This window comes from Mangifera indica, chromosome 3 (genome assembly GCF_011075055.1).
Source record: "Mangifera indica cultivar Alphonso chromosome 3, CATAS_Mindica_2.1, whole genome shotgun sequence".
NCBI classification, from domain to species: domain Eukaryota; kingdom Viridiplantae; phylum Streptophyta; class Magnoliopsida; order Sapindales; family Anacardiaceae; genus Mangifera; species Mangifera indica.
In genome coordinates, this window is record NC_058139.1 from 21,635,528 (window position 1) to 21,655,649 (window position 20,122).

Below are 20,122 nucleotides of genomic sequence, written 5' to 3' on the forward strand. Positions count from 1 at the left end.
ATTCCAAATGCATACACAAAGCTTTATTGATAGTTGAATATATAAGATGTAAGATGACTTCTTTATTAAAATATAAATAATACTATAAGTGCACACTTTTCAGTATACAGAAAATATGTCATTATGTGATTGAGTTTTATTTTATCTTTAATTTAAAATTATTCAATCATATAATTATATATTATCTATGTATATAATTATATGCTAAAAAATGAGGATCTATAGTTTTATTATTAAAATATTTGGCTTGCGGGACATCGAATTTATTCTCCTGTGTGCATCACTCAGGACCAGACGCCTCTTGTATTGTTTTTGGGCAAATTCATTGCTCTAGTCTGTGTCACCCTCATCTCCATTCTGAGCCGTGAAGTTCCGGGACTGCGCTGGAAAAGCCATCCTTTTGGAATCTTTTCTTTATGGCTTATGCAGCCTCCATACGTTCCCAACTCTTTCGGCAACTAGAATTTATGCCCTGCCTTCAGTTCTTTGGCAGGGAATTCAGGCAGTACCTACTTTATCATTATCTAATTATCTACTACAACGACAGTGCCATTAACTTCTTTCTATTAATGGAGGAATCTACAACTCAACTATTGGCTACTTAACCATTTTTTTGCATTGCATCTGTTAGTGCTTTACATTTTACAACATCTGCCACTTGAAAAAAGAAAAAGAATAAGAGCATATAATGTACAGGGAATCTCTTCTTGACTCACATGAACCCATGGGCTAGCCAAGATGAGCTCGGTAATTTTTTGGATTGAGCTTAAAAGAATTAGATCCAAGTTTAGATGGGCTAATCAAGAAGGGATAAAACCTACTTCAAGGTCTAAGATTACTAATATAGTACCTAAACCCGATGATATAAAATTCGTTGAAAGAAGTCAGACCTTGAATTAAAACCCATGTGAACCCTTGGGCTAATCACAGTGAGCTAGACTATGTTTCGAGTTTAACAAAAAATAGTTAGACTCAAGTTTAGATAGGCTAATAGAGAAGAGATGGACATTATTTCATGTCAAGTAAAAGATGAGCAAAACCCAAGTGTAGATTAGTCATCCCACCCAAATGAACTTAGAGAAAGTGTTCAGAATATAAAGTATAAATGGTCACCCCATGTATAACAAGTGCATCTAAGCTACAAATGTATATAGGGGGAATATATAAGTCGCAAACTGGGAAGAAGGGTAGATAATATATTGAGTATCCAAATTATATTAGTTTAAATCATTTCAACAATTGAATCTCAAATATATTAGAGCTAATAATTAATAAAAATGTTGATCCACACCCCCAACGTGTTTAAATTACCAAAATTTCAACAACTTAATTATAGCAAAAATATTGTCCCAAAAATATATTCAGCGCTGACAATAAATTTTGCAACCTCCGATAATTAGCCCCGAGGTTGCTAAAATTCACCAGATATTAGAAAAATAAAATCCTCGAGGCATAATCAAAGGTTTATAAAACTAGTACAATAGTAGAATTTAAGTCTTTACTATGCTTGTAAAACTTTGTAATTAATTACTTACCAAAAAAAAATATCCTCAAGCAATAGACTGATTTAACCACAACGTAGAAAAGATGTGGCGCTCTAATTTCTCAAATGAAGCCATTTCTAAAGAGATGACAGACTCATTCTACCATCACTGTGGCTAACTGATTTGCAGTTTTAAAAGCCATGTCACATGAGGGCAATCAGGCTATGTTACCCCCACTAAAACAACAAAGCACAGCCCTCTCATTTATACAATTTCCCTCAACTATCCATTACAATTGACTACAGTTCACTAAAGATCCAACCATTGGTTTGCCAACAGACTGCTCCAACCATTCATTTCTTTTCAGATTGATTATCGGCCCGCTTTTGATCGCGCCCCACCACACGGTTCAATCTCCTGTAGTTTGAAACCTCATTCAAGCTATGAGATGTGTACTTAAAAGAATGCAAAGGTGATGTGTTCTACAGCAAAGTTTGATGAATACATCTGACAAATTCAATCCAGCATACCCCATAAGGATATTTGTTTTAGTCATCAATCTCCAGATCATAGTGATCCTTGAGAATTTTTTTTGAGGTCCTTCCAAATCCTCTGGCCACTTTTTCCATATCTTTGAGTACCCTGACCTGCAGTTTTATCTGGTTCTTTCTGTCCAACACAGCTTTTAATAGCATATCTGGGTCAGCCACACATGTGCGATGTGCCAATTCGGACCTCTCCTTGTCAAGTTGCTGGTACAGATTACAAAGGTAATTCTTCTGTGAATCAAGCCTTTCCTCTGCCAATTTATATTCAGTTTCCTGGGACTTCTTCAATGCTTGAAGAACGTCATCAATCTCTTCCCCAAGTTTTTGAGATACCACCATCCACTGATCAGAATATGCGGGCATGGATCGCAATGGGCTTGTTTCAGCAACTATAGAATCTTGGTCGGTTGTAAGCTCCTCTGTGGCATTTTCATCACCAACACCTGTGCACAATAAATCAATGATAAATAAGCAGGGCAGATAAAGGGGGGTGGGGGCAGCAAACCCACAGAAATGAATAAACCAAAGCAAGGATCATGAGTAAGGGCAAATAAAATACAGTACTGTTATTTTATAATTATTATTTTTGTTACCACAACAAAACTTCAACAATTCAACCTAATAGTAGACTCATTTCTAGAACTAAAGCACCCACAAGCTACACTTGGTTATGTCACCTAGGACATTGGCTTGTGATAGTTAGTACAAGGCTGGAACTGTGATTCTTGAGAATTTTTCTTGGGTTGCTATTGTCAGTAAAATGCATAAATAAAACTCTTCCTAGAAATTGGACTTCTTTTAATTTCCACACTCGGGTGTACTTTGTATACTTCAGTTATATGCTTTCATATTTAAGCTAACTTAAACCATTCTATAAAGAATACCAATCACATCTCACAAAGAAATTGTTAGGTAATTTTATTTATAATAAACCTGAACATTACAATGACTTCCACTTACGACCATAATTTTCAATGTATCTACAGTATCTGTGACATGCACCTAAAGTGACTTAATCCAAAAGCCATAAAATGCAGGGTAAAACTTGATTTTTCTTATCATGGACCAATAGAGCTTCCGGTGGTGTACCAATGGCTTAAGAACAGATAGAGAAATGCTATTATTGTCTAAATTAATCTCATGGAGATATGTCAGATCAGAGAATACAACTACTATGAAGAATCTTTAACTGAGAAAGAGCAGGAGGGCAGATTGAGTATCATGAACTAAGGTCATTCCACTTAGTCCAGAGTGAGAGTTTGCCTAAAAATAAAAGGAAAAAAAAAAACTTATTCAAGTTAAATTAATTAAATTGTCGATTTCTCACTGAGCATCAAACAATATGGATTTGTTGGTCAGTATAATTGTTATCTTGATTGGGTTATAAGGTACTGGACATTTACCTGTAAAAATGGCCAAGTCAGCATCTTCAACTTTCCAGATATCTTCAAGAGAAGCCCCACATTTAAGCTGACGTAAATATTACACTTCAATGGGTCATGCTGCTGGTTTAGCAATCCAAAAGGGGATAAGGACAAAACATGTGCAAAAGCAAGAAAGCAGTTGTTCCTCTACCTATAATTCATCAGCTTTACCTTTTGAATTGCCAGTTCAATACGGCATAGCCATTCCTTAGCAATGGTCTTTTCTGAACCACGCAAAATACAGACAGCGAGATTCAGAATTTCCTCAGCATCAACTGAGGAATCAACAGATTCACATATTTTTGCAAGTCTAGTAACATGTGGAACTAAATCTGTCTTTGCATCACAGCGACGGCAACAGTACTCAACATCCAACCCAATGCTTCCTCCAACAGTCCCAGCCATGTAACAACGCAGAGCACATTTCAAGTGAGCAATGTGTCCACATATGTAATCCTCACCCACCATTGCTTCACATTTGATGTAACTGTAGCCGCCATATTTCAAATTCACAGTCTTGCTGCAGAGAATACAACAACAATCACGGCAGAACCGAGGTTCGTTGCAGCAAATATCACAAGGCATGGCAGTTAAAGATGAATTTTCTGCTTGCACCACCAAACTGCTGCACATCTTATTTCTGGCCTTACAGCCCCCGTCCTCTGATGGGGAGTCAGGCTGAGAATGTTCTGCTATCTCTTCAGAAAATACAGTAAAAAGAGTTTGACCTTCTACATTACCTATATCAAGTCAACATTGATGGACAAAGAAGAAAATTAGATGTGAAGAAAAGAGTAAATAACTTGCACCATTAACTACAACATCAATCATAACAAAATCATGCAATAAATAAATAGAACATGAAAAAGATATGAATCTAAAGAAATCATGTCCGGAACATAAAAAGAAAAGAAGGGGTAAAAGGGTGAACTGAAAAAACAAAGCAAGGTTCTGAGCAAAGGTAAATCAACCAATTGCTCATTCAGTTTTCATGTGACCACCTTGCTCATCAGGCCATATTCCAGTTTATGCCTGCTAAACAGTATTTTTATGCATAATCCAATGTTTTGAATACACAATGTGGGAATTTTGATGCGTTAAATGCTAACTTTTGTAGTTTATTTCTTCATTTAAACTTCCATCATATACAGATAACATATTCTACACACTAACATGCTTTCCCAGAACAGCCTTAAAAAGCATTGAACAAATGCATCTAAACATATAAAACCAAAAATAAAAAGCTGACATATATCCAATATCACTAAAGAAACACAGTAATATATAGAGCTGACCATTGACTGATAACTTCTTTGTTGCAGGGATCTTCCAGCTGAATGAGGCAAAAAATTTGTTGACATCTTCGTCAGGAAATGCTTTTCGAATATACCGTTCAACAGAAAGCTTGCTTGCAAAACCACTTCCCCTACTCATAGAGACACCGAGATGACGAAAGCGTTTTGGAGGATACAGGTATCTATCCAAATAATGGCCCGTTACTGCTACTCTCTTCCCGACTTTCCAACGCCAGTTATCACCAGGTTTTGGCCAATTTATCGGAGCATATGGCAAACCTTCCCCAGCCTCATCAGGTGAAACTGGCCCAAGATCAATACCATTTCCATTTACACTAGGCAACCTTTCAGTACTTTCATTAGTATTATCAACACCCATCAACTCCATCTCTAGAGCACAAGTAGTTAGGCCTGATAAGCTGTAATACAATTCCATTTGGAAATCATTAGCGCTAAACGTTCTACATCAAGCGCAAAAGTCATTTTGATAAATCAAACTGATAGGACCTAAGGTGCATAAGGACAAATATAACGGTTCATGTAGGAGAATTTTAACTCAAATGAAGTGGCAAAATCAGGTAATGCAGCTAAAAGGAGCCGTACACGTGGAGCATGAAATGGAGACTGATGGAATACTGCCCAGTTAAAAAAAGAGAGCAAAGATAGAAACAAAGGGGGAGGAAAAATTTAAAAAAATTAAGGGAGAAAGGCAGTAGCCTTGTGGGGATTCTAGCACCCCTGTTGCCAGGTTTTCAGTTTATTATTTTCCTTTTATGTTACCTATTTTCCAGTTTTGCTATTAATCTCCACTACTTTGCTGAGTTGTTAAGATTGTCGGGATTAAATCAATCAACATTTTCCTATTTTGTGGAGCTTATTCATCTAATAGCTATTTGATTGTGTAGAGATTGTTCGTTTAATACTGTCAGGTCTCTATCACAAACACAGTTTCTTACTTATAAGACATGTTTCTGTAAATGGCATGAACTCAAGAGGATGTGCTAAAGCTAAATAATTCTTATATTCTCTAACACTCGTTCGATTGCTCACAATCACACAAGGAATTTTCAAGTTATTCTTCATCATTTTTCATTTCTTAAACATAATATTTATAAATTTGGTTCACTTAATCAAAATCATTGACAAAAAGATTACTAATTCATTGTAAACAACCTAATTAAGCTAATTACTATCACCAAAGTTGTTCAGAAACATTTCTACAACCTCGATTAAATCTCAAAGAGCTAAAAATGTACTCTTTATAGTAGAAATGTAAGTTTAACGTTAAAAGAATAAAGCATGCGAAGATCAAAGACAGTAAACAAAACTTCACCTGTGAAAACCTTAGCTGTACAAACACAGAAAGTAAGAGAAATTAGGGTTTCGCCTTGAACGAATAGCCTGTTTTATTACCTGCCAAGGCCAGATCAAAGTTCACAGAAACATCAGAAATTAAAATGATTCAGAATGTTAAAATAAAAAAGATTTAAAAGAAGAAAAATCAAAATTTCCTGTAGAGATTCTGAAAATAATAAAAATCAAATAAAAAAGTGGACCTATAAGAAAATCAATGGAGTTTCTACGAAGGGTGGCTTGAACGGCTTTGGCCGCCGCACAGGGCAAATTTTAAGGAGGTTATATTAAAGAATACTGTTTGAAAGGAAAAATCTGTAAGAAATGATATTTTTGTAGTCAAAAATACCCTTTTCATCTGTACTCGTCTCTATCGAATTTTATCATTCTTCATTTAATCTCAAGTCCTTCGCGATATCTCTCACGTGATTTTTTAATTTTTATTATAAAAATAAATTGTGATCATAGTGTTTCGGGTTAGACTTGAATCGAGTTTATTTGAGCTCAGTTCAAATAAGTTTGAAATGAGTCAATCCTAGATGAGTTTGATGGAGCTCGAACTCAAGCTCGAGTTATTTACCAAAATTTTTCAATTAAAAATTTTGATATAAAATGATGTCATTTTGACTAATATGTATTAAAACGATATAATTTTAATAATAAAAAATAAGTCAAATTGAATTCAAACCAAATTTGAGCTCGATTTTCACAAGCTCGATGAATTTAAATTTGAATTTAGTTATATATAAATCAAGTTAAACTTGAATTTAACTCTAATAGTATTTATTATTATTTAGTTGAGTAAGTTCAAAAAAACCCTTTAATTAATGATTTAAATTTTTTTAATATTTAGGCGATTAGACTTGTTTCGTTTTCTAGTTAGGTTCATAGATTTAAATTAAAAAAACCCTAATTTTATAAGTACATTTCTAGGATTGATACATGGTTTCCTACAAAAACTCATAGTTTCAATTAAAATATGGTTAATTTATTTGTAAAACAAGTGAGTTGCTTGTCAACTTTTGTTTAATAAATTTGGCAGAATAGAAATGAAAAAAATAGCAAAAATAATATTTTTATAGTAAAAATTGTCCTTTTTTATCTTTCATCATCTTTATCGGATTTTATTATTTTTTTATAGAATCTTAAATTTTTTATGATATTTATAATATAATTTTTTTTATTTTTATTATAAAGGTGGATTGTGATTATAGGATTTATTATTATTAATGCTTTGAATGTTTTTTTATGTTTAATCTCGGAGTGGATTTGAACCGAGTCTGTTTGAGTTCGAACTCGAGCTCAATTCGAATGAGCACAAAATGAGCTAGCCCTAGCCAAGCTTGATCGAACTTGAGCTACTCGTCAAATTTTTCAATTAAAAATTTTGATACAAAATGACATCGTTTTATTCAATATGTCATTTTAATAACGAAAAAAGAATCGAGTCAAGTTCAAACCGAGTTCGAGTTTAACTTTCACGAGCTCAAATTCGAGCTTAGCTATATATAAACCGAACCGAGCTTGAATCCAGCCCTAGTTTAATCACTAGACTTGCTAGGACTTCTAGTTGGATTAATAGATTTTACTAGGAAAACCATAGAAAACTCTGGTTTTATAAGTTTGCTTCTATGACTGATACATAGGTTTCCCTTCAAAAACTCATAGTTTTGGCTAAAATATGGTTAATGGATATAAAAAAGTGAGCTTCCCGTCAACTTTTGTTTGATAAATTTGGTCAAAAAATAGCAAAAGATGATATTTTTATAGTAAAAATTGCCCATTTTATCTTTCATCGTTTTTGTGAGATTTCATCATTCTTCGTTGAATCTCAAATTCTTTACAGTATCTCTAATATGATTCTTTAACTTTTATTTTAAAGATAGATTGTGATTATAATTGAGTAAGTTCAACAAAATCCTCTAATTAATTATTTAAATGTTTTTAAAGGTTTAGACACTACGTTTTCTAATTGGATCTATCGATTTCAATTAGAAAACCCTAATTTTATAAGTTTGCTTTCATGACTTATACATGGGTTTCTTGCAAAAACTCATTGTTTCGACTAAAATATGGTTAATTTATAAAAAAAAAGTGAGGTGCTCATCAACTTTTATTTGATAAATTTGGTCGAATAAAAATAAAAATATAATAAAAAGTGATATTTTTGTAATAAAAATTATTTTTTTATCATTTGTTATCTTTATCACATCTTATCATCTTTTACTGAATTTTAAGTTCTTTTTAGTATTTTTAATACAATTTTTTAATTTTTATTATAAAAATAGATTATGATTATACTTTTATTCATAGATTTCAATAAGAAAAAACCCTAGGTTTATAAGTTTGCTTCTATGATATTCATGGGTTTCCTCCAAAAACTTATAGTTTTGGCTAGAATATGGTGAATGTATTGAAGAAAAAAAAAAAAGTGAACTGCTTGTAAACTTTTATTTAATAAATTTGGTTGAATGAAATTGAAAAAACTATAGCAAAAATTGCCCCTTTTATTTTTTTCCATTTTCATCAGATCTCATCATTTTTTGTCGAATTTCCAGTTTTTTACAATATTTTTAATATAATTCTTTGACTTTTCTTCTAAAGAGGGATTATGATTATATTTTTTATTATTTATTAATTAGATAAATTGAACTAAACCCTTTAATTAATGATTTTTAAGATTTAGTCATTACAGTTTTTTAGTTGGATTTATAGATTTTAATTAGATAACCCTAGTTTTATAATTTTGTTTCTATGATTGATGCATGGGTTTCCTCAAAAAACTCATGGTTTTGATTAGAACTAAGGCTGGACTCGAATTGAGTCCGTTCGAACTTGAGTTCGGTTTGAATGAGATTGAAACGAATCAATCATATACGAGCTTGAGCTACTCATCAAATTTTCTAATTAAAAATTTTGATACAAAACGACATCATTTTGATCAATATGTATTAAAATGATATCGTTTTAATAACGAAAAACGAATTGAACCAAGTTCAAGTTTAATTTTCACAAGCTTGAGTACAACTATATGTAAATCGAATAGAGCTCGAGCTTGGCTCGATTCGATTTGAATCCAACCCTAATTAGAACATGGTTAATGATTAAAAAAAAAAAAAAGTGAGGTGCTCATCAATTTTTGTTTAATAAATTTGGTAGAATGGAAACCAAAAAAAAAAAGCGAAAATGATATTTTTATAGTAAAAAAATATTTTTTTTATCTTTTGCCGTCTTTATTAAATCTTATTATTTTCACTAAATCTTAAATTCTTTACGATACCTCTAATACAATTTTTTAACTTTTATTCTAAAGATAGATTATGATTACGGTGTTTATTATTTTTTAGTCGAGTAAGTTGAATTAAACTCTTTAATGATTTGAATGATTTTTAAGATTTAGTCATTATGTTTTCTAATTGGATCCATAGGATTTAATCAAGAAACCCTAGTGTCATAAGTTTACTTAGGAAAGCCTAGTTTCATAAGTTTACTTTTATAACGAACATTATGGGTTTACCTTGAAAAACCCATGGTTTTAGCTAAGTACCTTGGACTAATAAGAACCATGATAAACGAATTAACATGGATTTTAATTGTAAATACCTTTTATATATATAATTCGGTAGTCCAAGGCTATTGTAAACAATCTTAAGTTCAATTCAAACATTCTTTTTTGCGATTTCCTCTATTAGAATTTTAGATCCAGACATCCTTACACAACATTAGACATCCCTACAAAACACGAGAGAAATAAGTTGGGAGAAATAAAGACTAAAACTCAAATAATGAATTTTAAAATCAATAAAATTATGGGTATCAATTTTGGTCAAATCTGACTAAAACACCGTATATAGTTAGAATTTATACAAATGTATTTGCCAAACATGGACTAATTTAGTCAAAACCTTTTATTCAATCAAATGGGCAAACCTTTGTTATCATAATCTAATCGATATTCAAATCCAAAAAGAAAGCATAGTGAATAAACCTTAAACACTCTTCAAACTATTAGTCTAGGGGTTTTGACTAACATAACACAATTCAATAGGCAATAAACACCACAACAACAATCTATATTCAAAATATGATGTTAGGCCAGTTTGGTACATATATACATAAAAGTGAAGAGTTCAAGTACAACATAATTTAACACCGAGATGGATGCATAGCAATGAAATCAAAATTTCCAGCTGCAATAAAGCTATAGCATCATCATAATCTATATCTCAATCTAAGTTGCAAAAACGTTAGCTGGATCTAGTTTAGCAAGGATTTCCATCTCTTGCCTCCCTGCCTGCATTCCCTTTCTTCAGCTTTCAGTCAGGCTTTTCAGAGGTTTAACTCAACTTAATTCATCATTTAGCCATTGCCCACCTTCCGCTCATCAATAGATAACTTAGCTATTAAATGCTTCTTAGTCTCTATTGTCTCCATTACCTTTGCTCGCCGGGATTGAAGCTGGGCAATCTGATTATCAATTCCTTTGATGACCGATGTGTTGGAATTTATTTCTGCCTGAAGGCGCTGAGTAATTTTTTCCCTTTCTTTATCGAGGGCAATAGCCCTGGCCTTATTGTTGAGGACTGCAAATAAATAGTCAGCATGCTTACATTCTCTCGTTCTAAGAGTGTAAGATATACCAAACATAAATTTGAGAAATAAAAATTCATAAATGACAAACTGACACAAATTCATCTTCCATTGTCATGCACAAGCAGAGTTGAATTTAGGCTTAAACATAATAGAAATACTACAACAGAAATGGGTTAGTTATATTATAGTCCTGCTAATAAGAAAACTTGAAAGATTCCTAAAGAACTAAAATAAAGTTTGGAGCTTATATGAACCTATTTACACATCAAAAACTCAATTGATAACAAAGTCACAAACCATACACTGGATGATTCTTAAAAAATACCTTAGAACTAAGTTTGGGGTAGCATCAACAATAAATCTAGTAAACTTAATTGAAATGTAACTTAAATTATTGATGTAATATGTTTAATTAATTATTATTAGGCTTTTTCTTATATATGATTCCTCCAAAGTTTAATAAGTCTGTTAAGGTATTAGGTTTTAGAGAAAAACTATACAAGTAAAACCCATATAAAAAATGAAGATGCATACTTTGATTTTGGGCCAATTCATTTTCTAGGCCAAGAGACTTACCGGTTGCAGGATGGGCAAGATTTTCAACCAAAGAATCAAGATAGCTATTGAAGTCCTCGGGCATACATTCAGATGGTGAATCGCTTCCAGCAAATGAACCACTGTCTGGTTGATCATCCTCAAAGTCAGCTGTACTCTTCATATCTTTTCTTGGTGCATTTGATGTTACACCTTCATTTATATTTACTCTACTTGAATTGTTAGTAGCCTGTCTAACAGATCGTCGAATTCGCTGATTGGCTATTGTTCCAGCAGCTGTATGTTTCCTTTTTCTATTTGAAGTAACAGGGTTCTCTTTGCCTTCTTCAACCTTCTCTGCACTCGCTGAGGTAGCATACACTGCACTCAGCGGGGTAGCATACACTGCACTCAGTGGGGTAGCTTCCACTGCAACAATTATTTGAAGTTAACACAATCCGGTCAAATTATTAAGGCAGAGATGGATATCTAATAAACTCAGAAACAAATATAAATGATATTGACTTGTTAAACTAAATTAGATAATTCTTAACTGATTTTAAATTTGGTCAAAAATTCTCTTTTTATATAAATAGTTCAAAACTTTAAAAGCATATATTACTACATATGTTAATAAGGGGACAAAAAGAAAAAAAAATCCATTACATTGAAATGTTCTCTCTAAAAAGGCAAAAGAGATATTGAAGTCAGACCTTTTCCTGGCTTATGAAGCTATAAATGAAGTTGAAATGGAAATATATATATATATATATATATATATATATATATATATATTATAGCGATATATCTCATAAAATCATTTCAGTCAACAAGGTCAAATTTTTTTAATTACAAATTATAGTTCTTCAGTTGTCAAATCAACAGTATATTAAAAAAAACTGCACATGGCTTTAGCAGCTCCATAGATGTGTCTTACTCTACTCTAGAATTTTGACAGCTTCCATCTTCCCTAATTTTTAAGTTAACATTAAATTCACAGTAAAAGCTCCAAATATTCAGTACTAGGAGATTCATTCTTAAAAGCTTGTAGAGAATGCTGGTTAGTTTGAAAGGGGGCTATCACTTATGCATTTATTAAACATGCCACAGAGAATTAGAAAATGATCTGTACCCTCGGAGATATACTCAGAGAGCAATGGTAAACTATGTCCAGCATCTCCTCGGGCATTAAGGAAGGAATAGGATACATGTTAAGCAAAGATGCACATTGACAGATAGTTGATGGTTTTGCACCGCTTTTCAAGCTTTGATGACTTACTATCCAACCCATCAAGGGGCTCAATACACTAAATCAAATAAATTAAGGAAAGCAACTGGCATCTTACAGTCATCACAATTTTGACACAGTATTAAGTTAACCACGAGAGACATAATATATAAATGGATGAACAGTGAACTCCGTAAATTGTCAGATTTTTGTAAAATGGATATATCATGCTAGAAACAGAATTCAAAATTATCCTTGCAACCAAAACTAGAGTAATCAGACAGAAAGTGATACAATCAAACGGTAAACAGAGAGATGGAAAGTCCACCAAAACTAAGGTCACATTAACAATGTTGATATAACTGTCTTATGGCATCTGAGCAAAATTATTGACACAATTGTTTTCTTCCCATGTGATGTTGTGAAGGAATTAAAGCTTATTGTGCTTTAAATTTGAACAGTTCCAACATGATTATTGCAAATCTAGATAAACATAAATGTTCAAATCTGTAGTGTGGTTTTCAACTAAATAGATCTTAAAACAGGGCCAGCTGGAGTCAAGTAAGGTGGCTGCTCTCAAGAATTGCTTTTCAAACTATCTGCATCAGCAGTAGAGCTCCTTGGGAATTTCTCCATTAAGTATTAATTTCGGATCAGAAATTGTCAAAATCACAGTTATTCCAATGAGCGCAAACTAATATAACCCCAAAAGTAAAACAACTTTTTTAAAGATAGAGTGAGTCCAAACATTCATCAAATTTTGCAATATCTATAATAAAGACCCTAAATTATTAGCATTCTAAACTATACATGAACACAACCAGAGCACACACGTGTCACATAGAAAAGCTTGCAAATTGAAAAATGAAAACTGATTTTCTCACAAGATGACAGAGAAAAATATAAAGATAATGGAACAACACCAAAACTTGAGCTGACCTCCAGCTGAATTCTTCAGAGCAGGGACCTTCCAACTGAATGAAGCCCAAAATGCATCAATGTCTGCATCTGGGAATTCAGACTGAATATAACGTTCAACTGATAGCCTGCTTGCGAACTGTTTCGGAACGTTGGGCTTGTGAAGTCTACTTGGAAGATACAAAAATCTATCAGAAAAGTACCCGGAAGTGCTGAATCTTTTTCCGACCCTCCAACCCCAAGTATCACCAGGCTTTGGCCAATTTATAGGAGCATAAGGCAAACCTTCACCACTTTGCAAAGGTCGAACCGGCTCAAGAAAATCATTCTCCTGTACCCTACAAACATTATTTACATGTGAAATACTGTTGTCCGAAATATGTCATCCTTCCCACAAGTAACTGGTGCTATTACATAATGACAAGTGACATGGAAATAAGATTGATGACGAGAGAAACTAAAAACCCATAAATAATAACAAGAAAAGCACATTGGCAGATTCACATATAATATTCAAAAATAAAAATTTCATCAAATTGCTTAATTCACATTTCGGAATTGCAATTACAAAATTTGCATAAATTTAAATACTTCAGCTGGTTGGCCACATAATCTACCAATTAATTAAAGGAATTGAGAGGAGATCCATTTGCCAAATCTCAAATATATTCTCCCTTATAATACTCTTTAAGCCTTAACTAAGCAATAATTAAATCTTTTCAGTTGCACAATTATTTACTAAATGCAAAACTCCATGGAATTAATACAAATATTAAGCTATTTTTTTAACAAAGTTTAAACTTATTGCGCAGTTTCACTAACAAAATATTCTTCAGCACATATCCTGATAACCTCCATTCTTTATGTTATCTATGAACTATGATAACCTAGAAGCCTTCAGTGCATAAAATCCATTATATAAATCATCCATCTACCCCTCCCTAACGAAGATGGCAGATTGCTAGCAGTAAACTTGAGAGTGGTTTTTGACAGTAAATAATTGTTCGAACTTGTGATCTCAAAGCTTGATATAATATTTTACTTTCGATTTTCAATGAAATAGCAACAAGAACCATAAAATTAGGAGAATTTGTAGATCAAGCTAGTATATGGTGATAGAGAGAGTAAAAATCTCCTCTCTCCTCACAAGTCAAAGCAACCTATATTGGAATTGGCCAATCAGGGGTGCACACAAGCTAAGCTAAGCTGAGTAGTTCTTAGCTCAAGCTCAGCTTGATTACATATATACAGAGCTCGAGCTCAAGCTTGCCAAGCTGTTAAGATCTTGGCTTGAGCTCACGCAAACATGTCTTACTTGAGTTCGGCTAAAAAAATTATATTTAAACCCTACAACTTATATATTTATTAATCACCTGTTATATTTAAAGTTAAGAAATAAAATTTTAAGCATGTAATGCAATATTTGAAACTATTAGAGGCTTATTGGTGTTTTACTTGAGCTCAGCTCAAGAGCCTAACTCAACACATTATTGCCCGGCTTAATTCTAATTTTGCTCTTTGTGTGCATGCTTCCACGAGAATCAAATTACCACTTTCTTAAAACCTATTTCCCCTGCATTTGGGTTTTACCCACAAAGGAAAACATTTCCTTCATAACATCATGCATGTCTCTGTCACAAACATTTGCACGTTCCATTTACTGTTCTGATTCCCAAAATGAAATAATTAAAAAAATATTGAAAAAATAGAGAAAAAGAGAACAAATAAAGCATACCCACTACTGAACTCCTGGCGTTTATCAGTGTTAGGGGTAAAGCCAGAAGGGTCTGTCATTGCTCCTCAAATCCTGCAAGACACGAAGTAATAGCGAGTAAAAATCAATACCAAGTAGAGGGAAAGGAAAATACCCAAAGAAAATTAAAAAAAAAAAAACTGCAACTGTGTGATTTTGAGCTTGTGTCAAGTGAGTGAAATGCCCAGTTCCTTAGAGATCAAAATGAAACTATTATGCGAGGATGGAATCCAGACACAAGTCCACTAGTAAATAATGGAGGACAATCGGAGAACTGCGAAATGACGGTTATAACCCTCCGTACAGTGAGTCTCCGGTTAGTACAACAATAAATTAATAATTTTCCCGGCTGGTAAACTGTATTAAGTTAGCAAGTGAAAATAATTTGGTAGGTAATTTTCAAAAGTAATATCAAATTTTAAAGCCTATTTTTCAATTATAAATAAATTTACAGATTAGAAATTAGAATTTCAGAATGATGCATTTATTTCAAAGAATGGTCAGTATTTAGTTTGAAAAATATTTTATTATCAAAATTAAAAGAATATTTAAAAATTATTATATATTATATTTTTAAATATAATTAATTTAAAATATTTTTATATTAATAAATAAAAATATAATTATAATAAAATCAAAATTATTTTATTAACTTTTTAATAATTAAAGTAAAAATGGTAATAAAAAATTACCTTAAAGATAATTATTAAAAACATTTTATCGATTAGGAAACTACAAATATCTAAATTATAGTCTCGTGCATTTGTTTTAATATATAATGTATATATTTGGATATACAATTATATATATATTTATATATGTCATTACATAATTAGAATTTATTTTATCTTTAACTCAAAATCTTCTAATTATGTGATAATATATATAAATGTGTATATATTTATATACGTAAAATGAATATACATAATTTTATTTAAAAAATAAATTGATGTGGTAAACAATCATTTTAAGTATAGCACCACTTAAAGTATAGAACTATCAATTTTTTTTTTCCTATTGAAAGTGTTGAACTCTTAGATTTAACTAATTAAAAAACTAAATGTCTAAATTTTCCTACAATAAAAACCAAACTTTCAATATTTGTTTCCTCTTATAGACACTGGATAAACAAAATATGAAGGTTTGTCTGCCTTGTTTTGTTTTGAAAATAAAATATTTAATTTGATCCCTTTAAAGGAAATAACATAACAAATTTATCTACTGAACTATTTATAACATAAAACCTCCTGTTTCATTTATTTATCATGTACGCAAAACTTCTATTTAAAATCACATGAACTTTAACATATTTTCTGCTATTTTTCATTACTCATAAATGGTGTTTTTCTGTGTGAATTTGATGTTCATGCATTGTAAGACAACACATAACTATAAGATACACAGTATTTGTTAGGCCAGTTGGTCCATATACATAAAAGGGAAGACTTCAAGTACAGCATAAAATAATTTAACACCAAAGTTCCAGCTGCAGTCAAGCTCTAGCTTCATAATCTAAATATCAGTCTAAGTTGCAAAAACGTTAGCTGGATCTACTTTAGCAAGAATTTCCATCTTTTGCTTCCCTGCATTCTCTTTCTTCATCTTTCATTCAGGCTTTTCGGAGTTTAACTCAATTTCATTCGTCGTTTTACCATTTCCAACCTGCTCATCGACAGATAACTTAGCTACGAAACCCTTCTTGGTCTCTAGTATCTCTGAAAGCTTTGCTCGCCGGGATTGAAGCTGGGCAATCTGATTATCAATTCCTTGGATGACTGATAAGTTGGAATTTATTTCTGCCTGAAGCTGCCTGGTAAATTTTTTCTTTTCTTTATTGAGAGGAGTATTGGCCTTACTGGTACTGAACCTACTGTAGGGGACTGCAAAGAAATTGTCAGCATGTTCCCTTGTTCTAAAAGTGTAAGAGGTACCAAACATGAATCAGGACTAAGAATTCATAAATGACATAACTGAAACAAATTCATCTTTGATTGTCATGCACAAGCAGAGATGAATTCTACTTGATGCCCAGCTTAAACAAAATAGAAAAACTATAACAGAAATGGGTTATTTATATTATAGTGCTGCTAAATTACAAACTAAAATAGAGTTTAGAGCTTATATGAAACTCTTCCTCCATCAAAAACTCAATCGATAACGGAGTCACAAACCATACACTTAATGAATTGTTGAAGTGGGTTGAGCTTATTTATAGTGGCTCAAGTGAATTGTTAAAGTATCTCTCTCAAATATGAGATTTTTGCAAACATATTTGCAATATCCCCCACGGTTAAACTAAATTAGATAATTCTCAACTCCTTTAAAATTTGGTCAAAACTCTCCATTTATGTAAATAGTTCATGTTGATGAGATTTCTAATTACCAAATAATTTACGCAATTCAAAGTCTTACACAAAATCGAGTACGGTAGCGGCATTAAGGACTAATTAAGTGATCTTGATATCTACAACAATGAGATAAAATAAAGACAAAGAAAGTTGGATATACAATGATTTTTTAATGTAATTCAGTACATTCAGAAGCCTACATCCACGATCATGGTATTAATGTCTCTTACGAACAGACGTTACAATAGAGGTGTCCTAAGAAGAAGACAATTTTAGACAAAAGTCCTGAAGAATGTAGATGGATTCCTATGTGTGCCTCATCCCTTGACTTAAGATGATGTTCGGATAATCCTAAGTATCGAATATCATATTTTTGTATCTCTTTGTTCTTCTCTTATCTCTTTTGTTTTTCTCTCCCTTCTCTTCTATTTTTCTCCCATTTTCCCTTGAATAATCTTTATATTTATAGGATTAAGGAAAGAGGTTACACTTTTATGATATATTCCTAATCCGTTATATTTTGAAGATAAGATAATGCTTTGGAGTTGAAATGACAAATTGAAAAATCACAGTTATTCCACTGAAGACAAACTAATTTAAACCCTAAAGTAAAATTACTATTTTCCAGATAGTGTGAGTCCCAACATTCATCAAGATTTGCATGATTTATAATAAAGAGCCTAAATTATTAGCACTCTAAACTACACATACACAAAATATACCAGAACACCCCTATCACATAGAAAAGCTTGTGAATTGAAAAAAGAAAACCCAATTTTTCCTACAAGATGACAGAAAAATATCTAAATATAATTGAACAAGACCAAAATTTGAGCTGACCTGCAGCTGAATCCTTAAGTGCAGGGACCTTCCAACTGAAAGAGGCCCAAAACTCTTCAATGTCTGCATCTGGGAATTCAGACTGAATATAACGATCAACTGCTAGCTTGCTAGATAACTGTTTAGAAACAGTGGGCTTGTGAAGACTACTAGGAAGATACAAATATCTATCAATATAGTAACCTTCAGTGTTGAACCTCCTTCCAACCCTCCAACCCCAAATATCACCAGGTTTTGGCCAATTTATAGGTGCATAAGGCAAACCTTCGCCACTTTGCAATGCTGGAACCGGGTCATTCTCCTCTACCCTGCAAAAATTATTTCCCTCAGATATATTGTTGTCCAAAAATATAGCATCCTTCCCACTAGTAACTGGTGCTACTACATAATGAAAAGTGACATAGAAATAAGACTGGCAACAAAAGAAACTAAAAACCCAAAAAAAAAAAAAAAAAAAGAACAGCAAATTGGCAGATTCAATATAGTGATCAAGTTATTATATGGTGATAGAAAGAGTAGAAATCTCCTCTTTCCTCACATACGACAGTCTAAGCAACCTTTATTGGAATAAATAGAAACAATTCATAATATATGCATCAACTTGTTCATTCTGGACTCCATTTTTTTCCCTGCATTGTCCAACTGACAAACTGGTCTTCGACCATAAATTGAATCTTTCCAAAAACTAAACTTTACTCCGCATTCTTCCCCCGTTTAATTCCAAAATTGTTCTTTTGTACGTGCTTCCACAAAAATTTTCTTAAAACCCATTTCCCTTGGATTTAGGGCTTCACCCACATAAGAAAACATAGATCTTCATAGTCAGATAAAAACACAACAATTTTATTAGAAATTTTCCTTCATAACACCATGCATGTTTCCGTCACAAACATTTGCATGTTCCATTTACTGTTCCGGTTCCCAAAATGAAATCATAAAGAAAAAATATACCAAATTGTTGAAACAATGGAAAAAAAAAAAGAACAAATAAAGCTTACCCACTACTGAACTCTTCGGGTTTATCAACGTTAGGGGTAAAGTCAGACGGGTCTGTCATTAATTAAACCTCAAATCCTGTAGAATAAGAAGCAAGAGCGCGTAAAAATCAATATCAAGTTGAGGGAAATAAAGAAAACCCAAAGAAAAATTTTTAAAATAAAAAAACAACTCCAACTTTGTGATTTTGAGCTTGTGCAAAGAAAGTGATAAGCCAAGTTCCTTCGACAGATCAAAATGAAGAACTATGAAGCAAAGATGGAGTCCAAGCTTGATCTGCGACATGGCATACAAGTAAACACAGGAAACGCAAAATGACGACTATAACCCTCCCTACAGGTGAGTCCCCTCTTAGTCAATAGTAATTTCCTTGATTGGTAAATTTATTAAGTTAATAATTGAAAAAAATTTGGTCGGAAATTTTTGACATTACCACCTAATTAAATATTTAAAATTGAGCCATTAAATCAACTTTGGATAGGAAGTCACTCCTCAGAGGCAACAACCTATCAAAATATATTCCTTCTATATCTTATTTCTATTATTTGAAAGTAATAACTTTTTATCGAATCGAAATCATATAATTATTTTATTTTCACATAAAACAAAATAAAAATTAAATTTGAATTGAATGAATCATATATAAAATTGTAACTTAAATTTCTCAGGGACATAAATAATATAATCGTGCACAAATGTCTGAGAGAACAGGTTGCTGCAGAAAAGGAGAGAGATGAGATTGCAAAAAACAGGAAGAGTGCAATAAATGTCCGTGCACAATTTTATTTTATCTCCCATAAATTATCTA

The 20,122-nt window shown here is 32.3% G+C and overlaps 3 protein-coding genes across 5 annotated transcripts; all 3 read right to left on the reverse strand.

Annotated features, from left to right (window-relative positions):
* Window positions 1-1,507: 1,507 nt before the first annotated feature.
* LOC123211345 (OBERON-like protein) lies at window positions 1,508-6,465 on the reverse strand. Its single transcript, XM_044630010.1, has 6 exons — window positions 6,308-6,465; window positions 6,085-6,164; window positions 4,752-5,170; window positions 3,628-4,196; window positions 3,436-3,502; window positions 1,508-2,475 (listed from the first exon to the last, which is right to left on the reverse strand). Exons 3-6 carry the CDS (start codon window positions 5,137-5,139, stop codon window positions 2,033-2,035), a joined length of 1,467 nt encoding a protein of 488 aa, XP_044485945.1. The 5' UTR covers window positions 5,140-5,170; window positions 6,085-6,164; window positions 6,308-6,465; the 3' UTR covers window positions 1,508-2,032.
* A 3,687-nt stretch (window positions 6,466-10,152) lies between these two features.
* On the reverse strand, window positions 10,153-15,423 carry LOC123211346. Of its 3 annotated transcripts, none has more exons than XM_044630011.1 (5): window positions 15,278-15,423; window positions 15,113-15,184; window positions 13,399-13,715; window positions 11,274-11,660; window positions 10,153-10,687 (listed from the first exon to the last, which is right to left on the reverse strand). In XM_044630011.1, the coding sequence occupies exons 2-5, from the start codon at window positions 15,169-15,171 to the stop codon at window positions 10,464-10,466; spliced, it is 987 nt and encodes a 328-aa protein (XP_044485946.1). In that variant the 5' UTR covers window positions 15,172-15,184; window positions 15,278-15,423; the 3' UTR covers window positions 10,153-10,463. The 3 variants fall into 3 exon arrangements, with proteins under 3 accessions (XP_044485946.1, XP_044485947.1, XP_044485948.1); XM_044630012.1 differs by having other exon boundaries at window positions 15,275-15,379; XM_044630013.1 differs by having other exon boundaries at window positions 15,286-15,358.
* Window positions 15,424-16,425: 1,002 nt separating this feature from the next.
* On the reverse strand, window positions 16,426-19,636 carry LOC123211289. The gene is made up of 4 exons (XM_044629912.1): window positions 19,493-19,636; window positions 19,317-19,392; window positions 18,319-18,626; window positions 16,426-17,010 (listed from the first exon to the last, which is right to left on the reverse strand). The coding sequence occupies exons 2-4, from the start codon at window positions 19,373-19,375 to the stop codon at window positions 16,736-16,738; spliced, it is 642 nt and encodes a 213-aa protein (XP_044485847.1). The 5' UTR covers window positions 19,376-19,392; window positions 19,493-19,636; the 3' UTR covers window positions 16,426-16,735.
* Window positions 19,637-20,122: the final 486 nt, after the last annotated feature.

Coding starts and splice junctions, on each gene's coding strand:
- LOC123211346 (XM_044630011.1), bottom strand. CDS start 15,171: ATGACAGACCCTTCTGGCTTTACCCCTAACACTGATAAACGCCAGGAG. Junction 13,716..15,112: donor CGCCAGGAGTTCAGTAGTGG/GTATGCTTTATT, acceptor TAATGTTTGTAG/GGTACAGGAGAATGATTTTC. Junction 11,661..13,398: donor TCTGAAGAATTCAGCTGGAG/GTCAGCTCAAGT, acceptor TAATTGTTGCAG/TGGAAGCTACCCCACTGAGT.
- LOC123211345 (XM_044630010.1), bottom strand. CDS start 5,139: ATGGAGTTGATGGGTGTTGATAATACTAATGAAAGTACTGAAAGGTTG. Junction 4,197..4,751: donor AAAGAAGTTATCAGTCAATG/GTCAGCTCTATA, acceptor GACTTGATATAG/GTAATGTAGAAGGTCAAACT. Junction 2,476..3,435: donor TGACTTGGCCATTTTTACAG/GTAAATGTCCAG, acceptor TATTGTGCACAG/GTGTTGGTGATGAAAATGCC.
- LOC123211289 (XM_044629912.1), bottom strand. CDS start 19,375: ATGACAGACCCGTCTGACTTTACCCCTAACGTTGATAAACCCGAAGAG. Junction 18,627..19,316: donor CCCGAAGAGTTCAGTAGTGG/GTAAGCTTTATT, acceptor TAATTTTTGCAG/GGTAGAGGAGAATGACCCGG. Junction 17,011..18,318: donor ACTTAAGGATTCAGCTGCAG/GTCAGCTCAAAT, acceptor ATTTCTTTGCAG/TCCCCTACAGTAGGTTCAGT.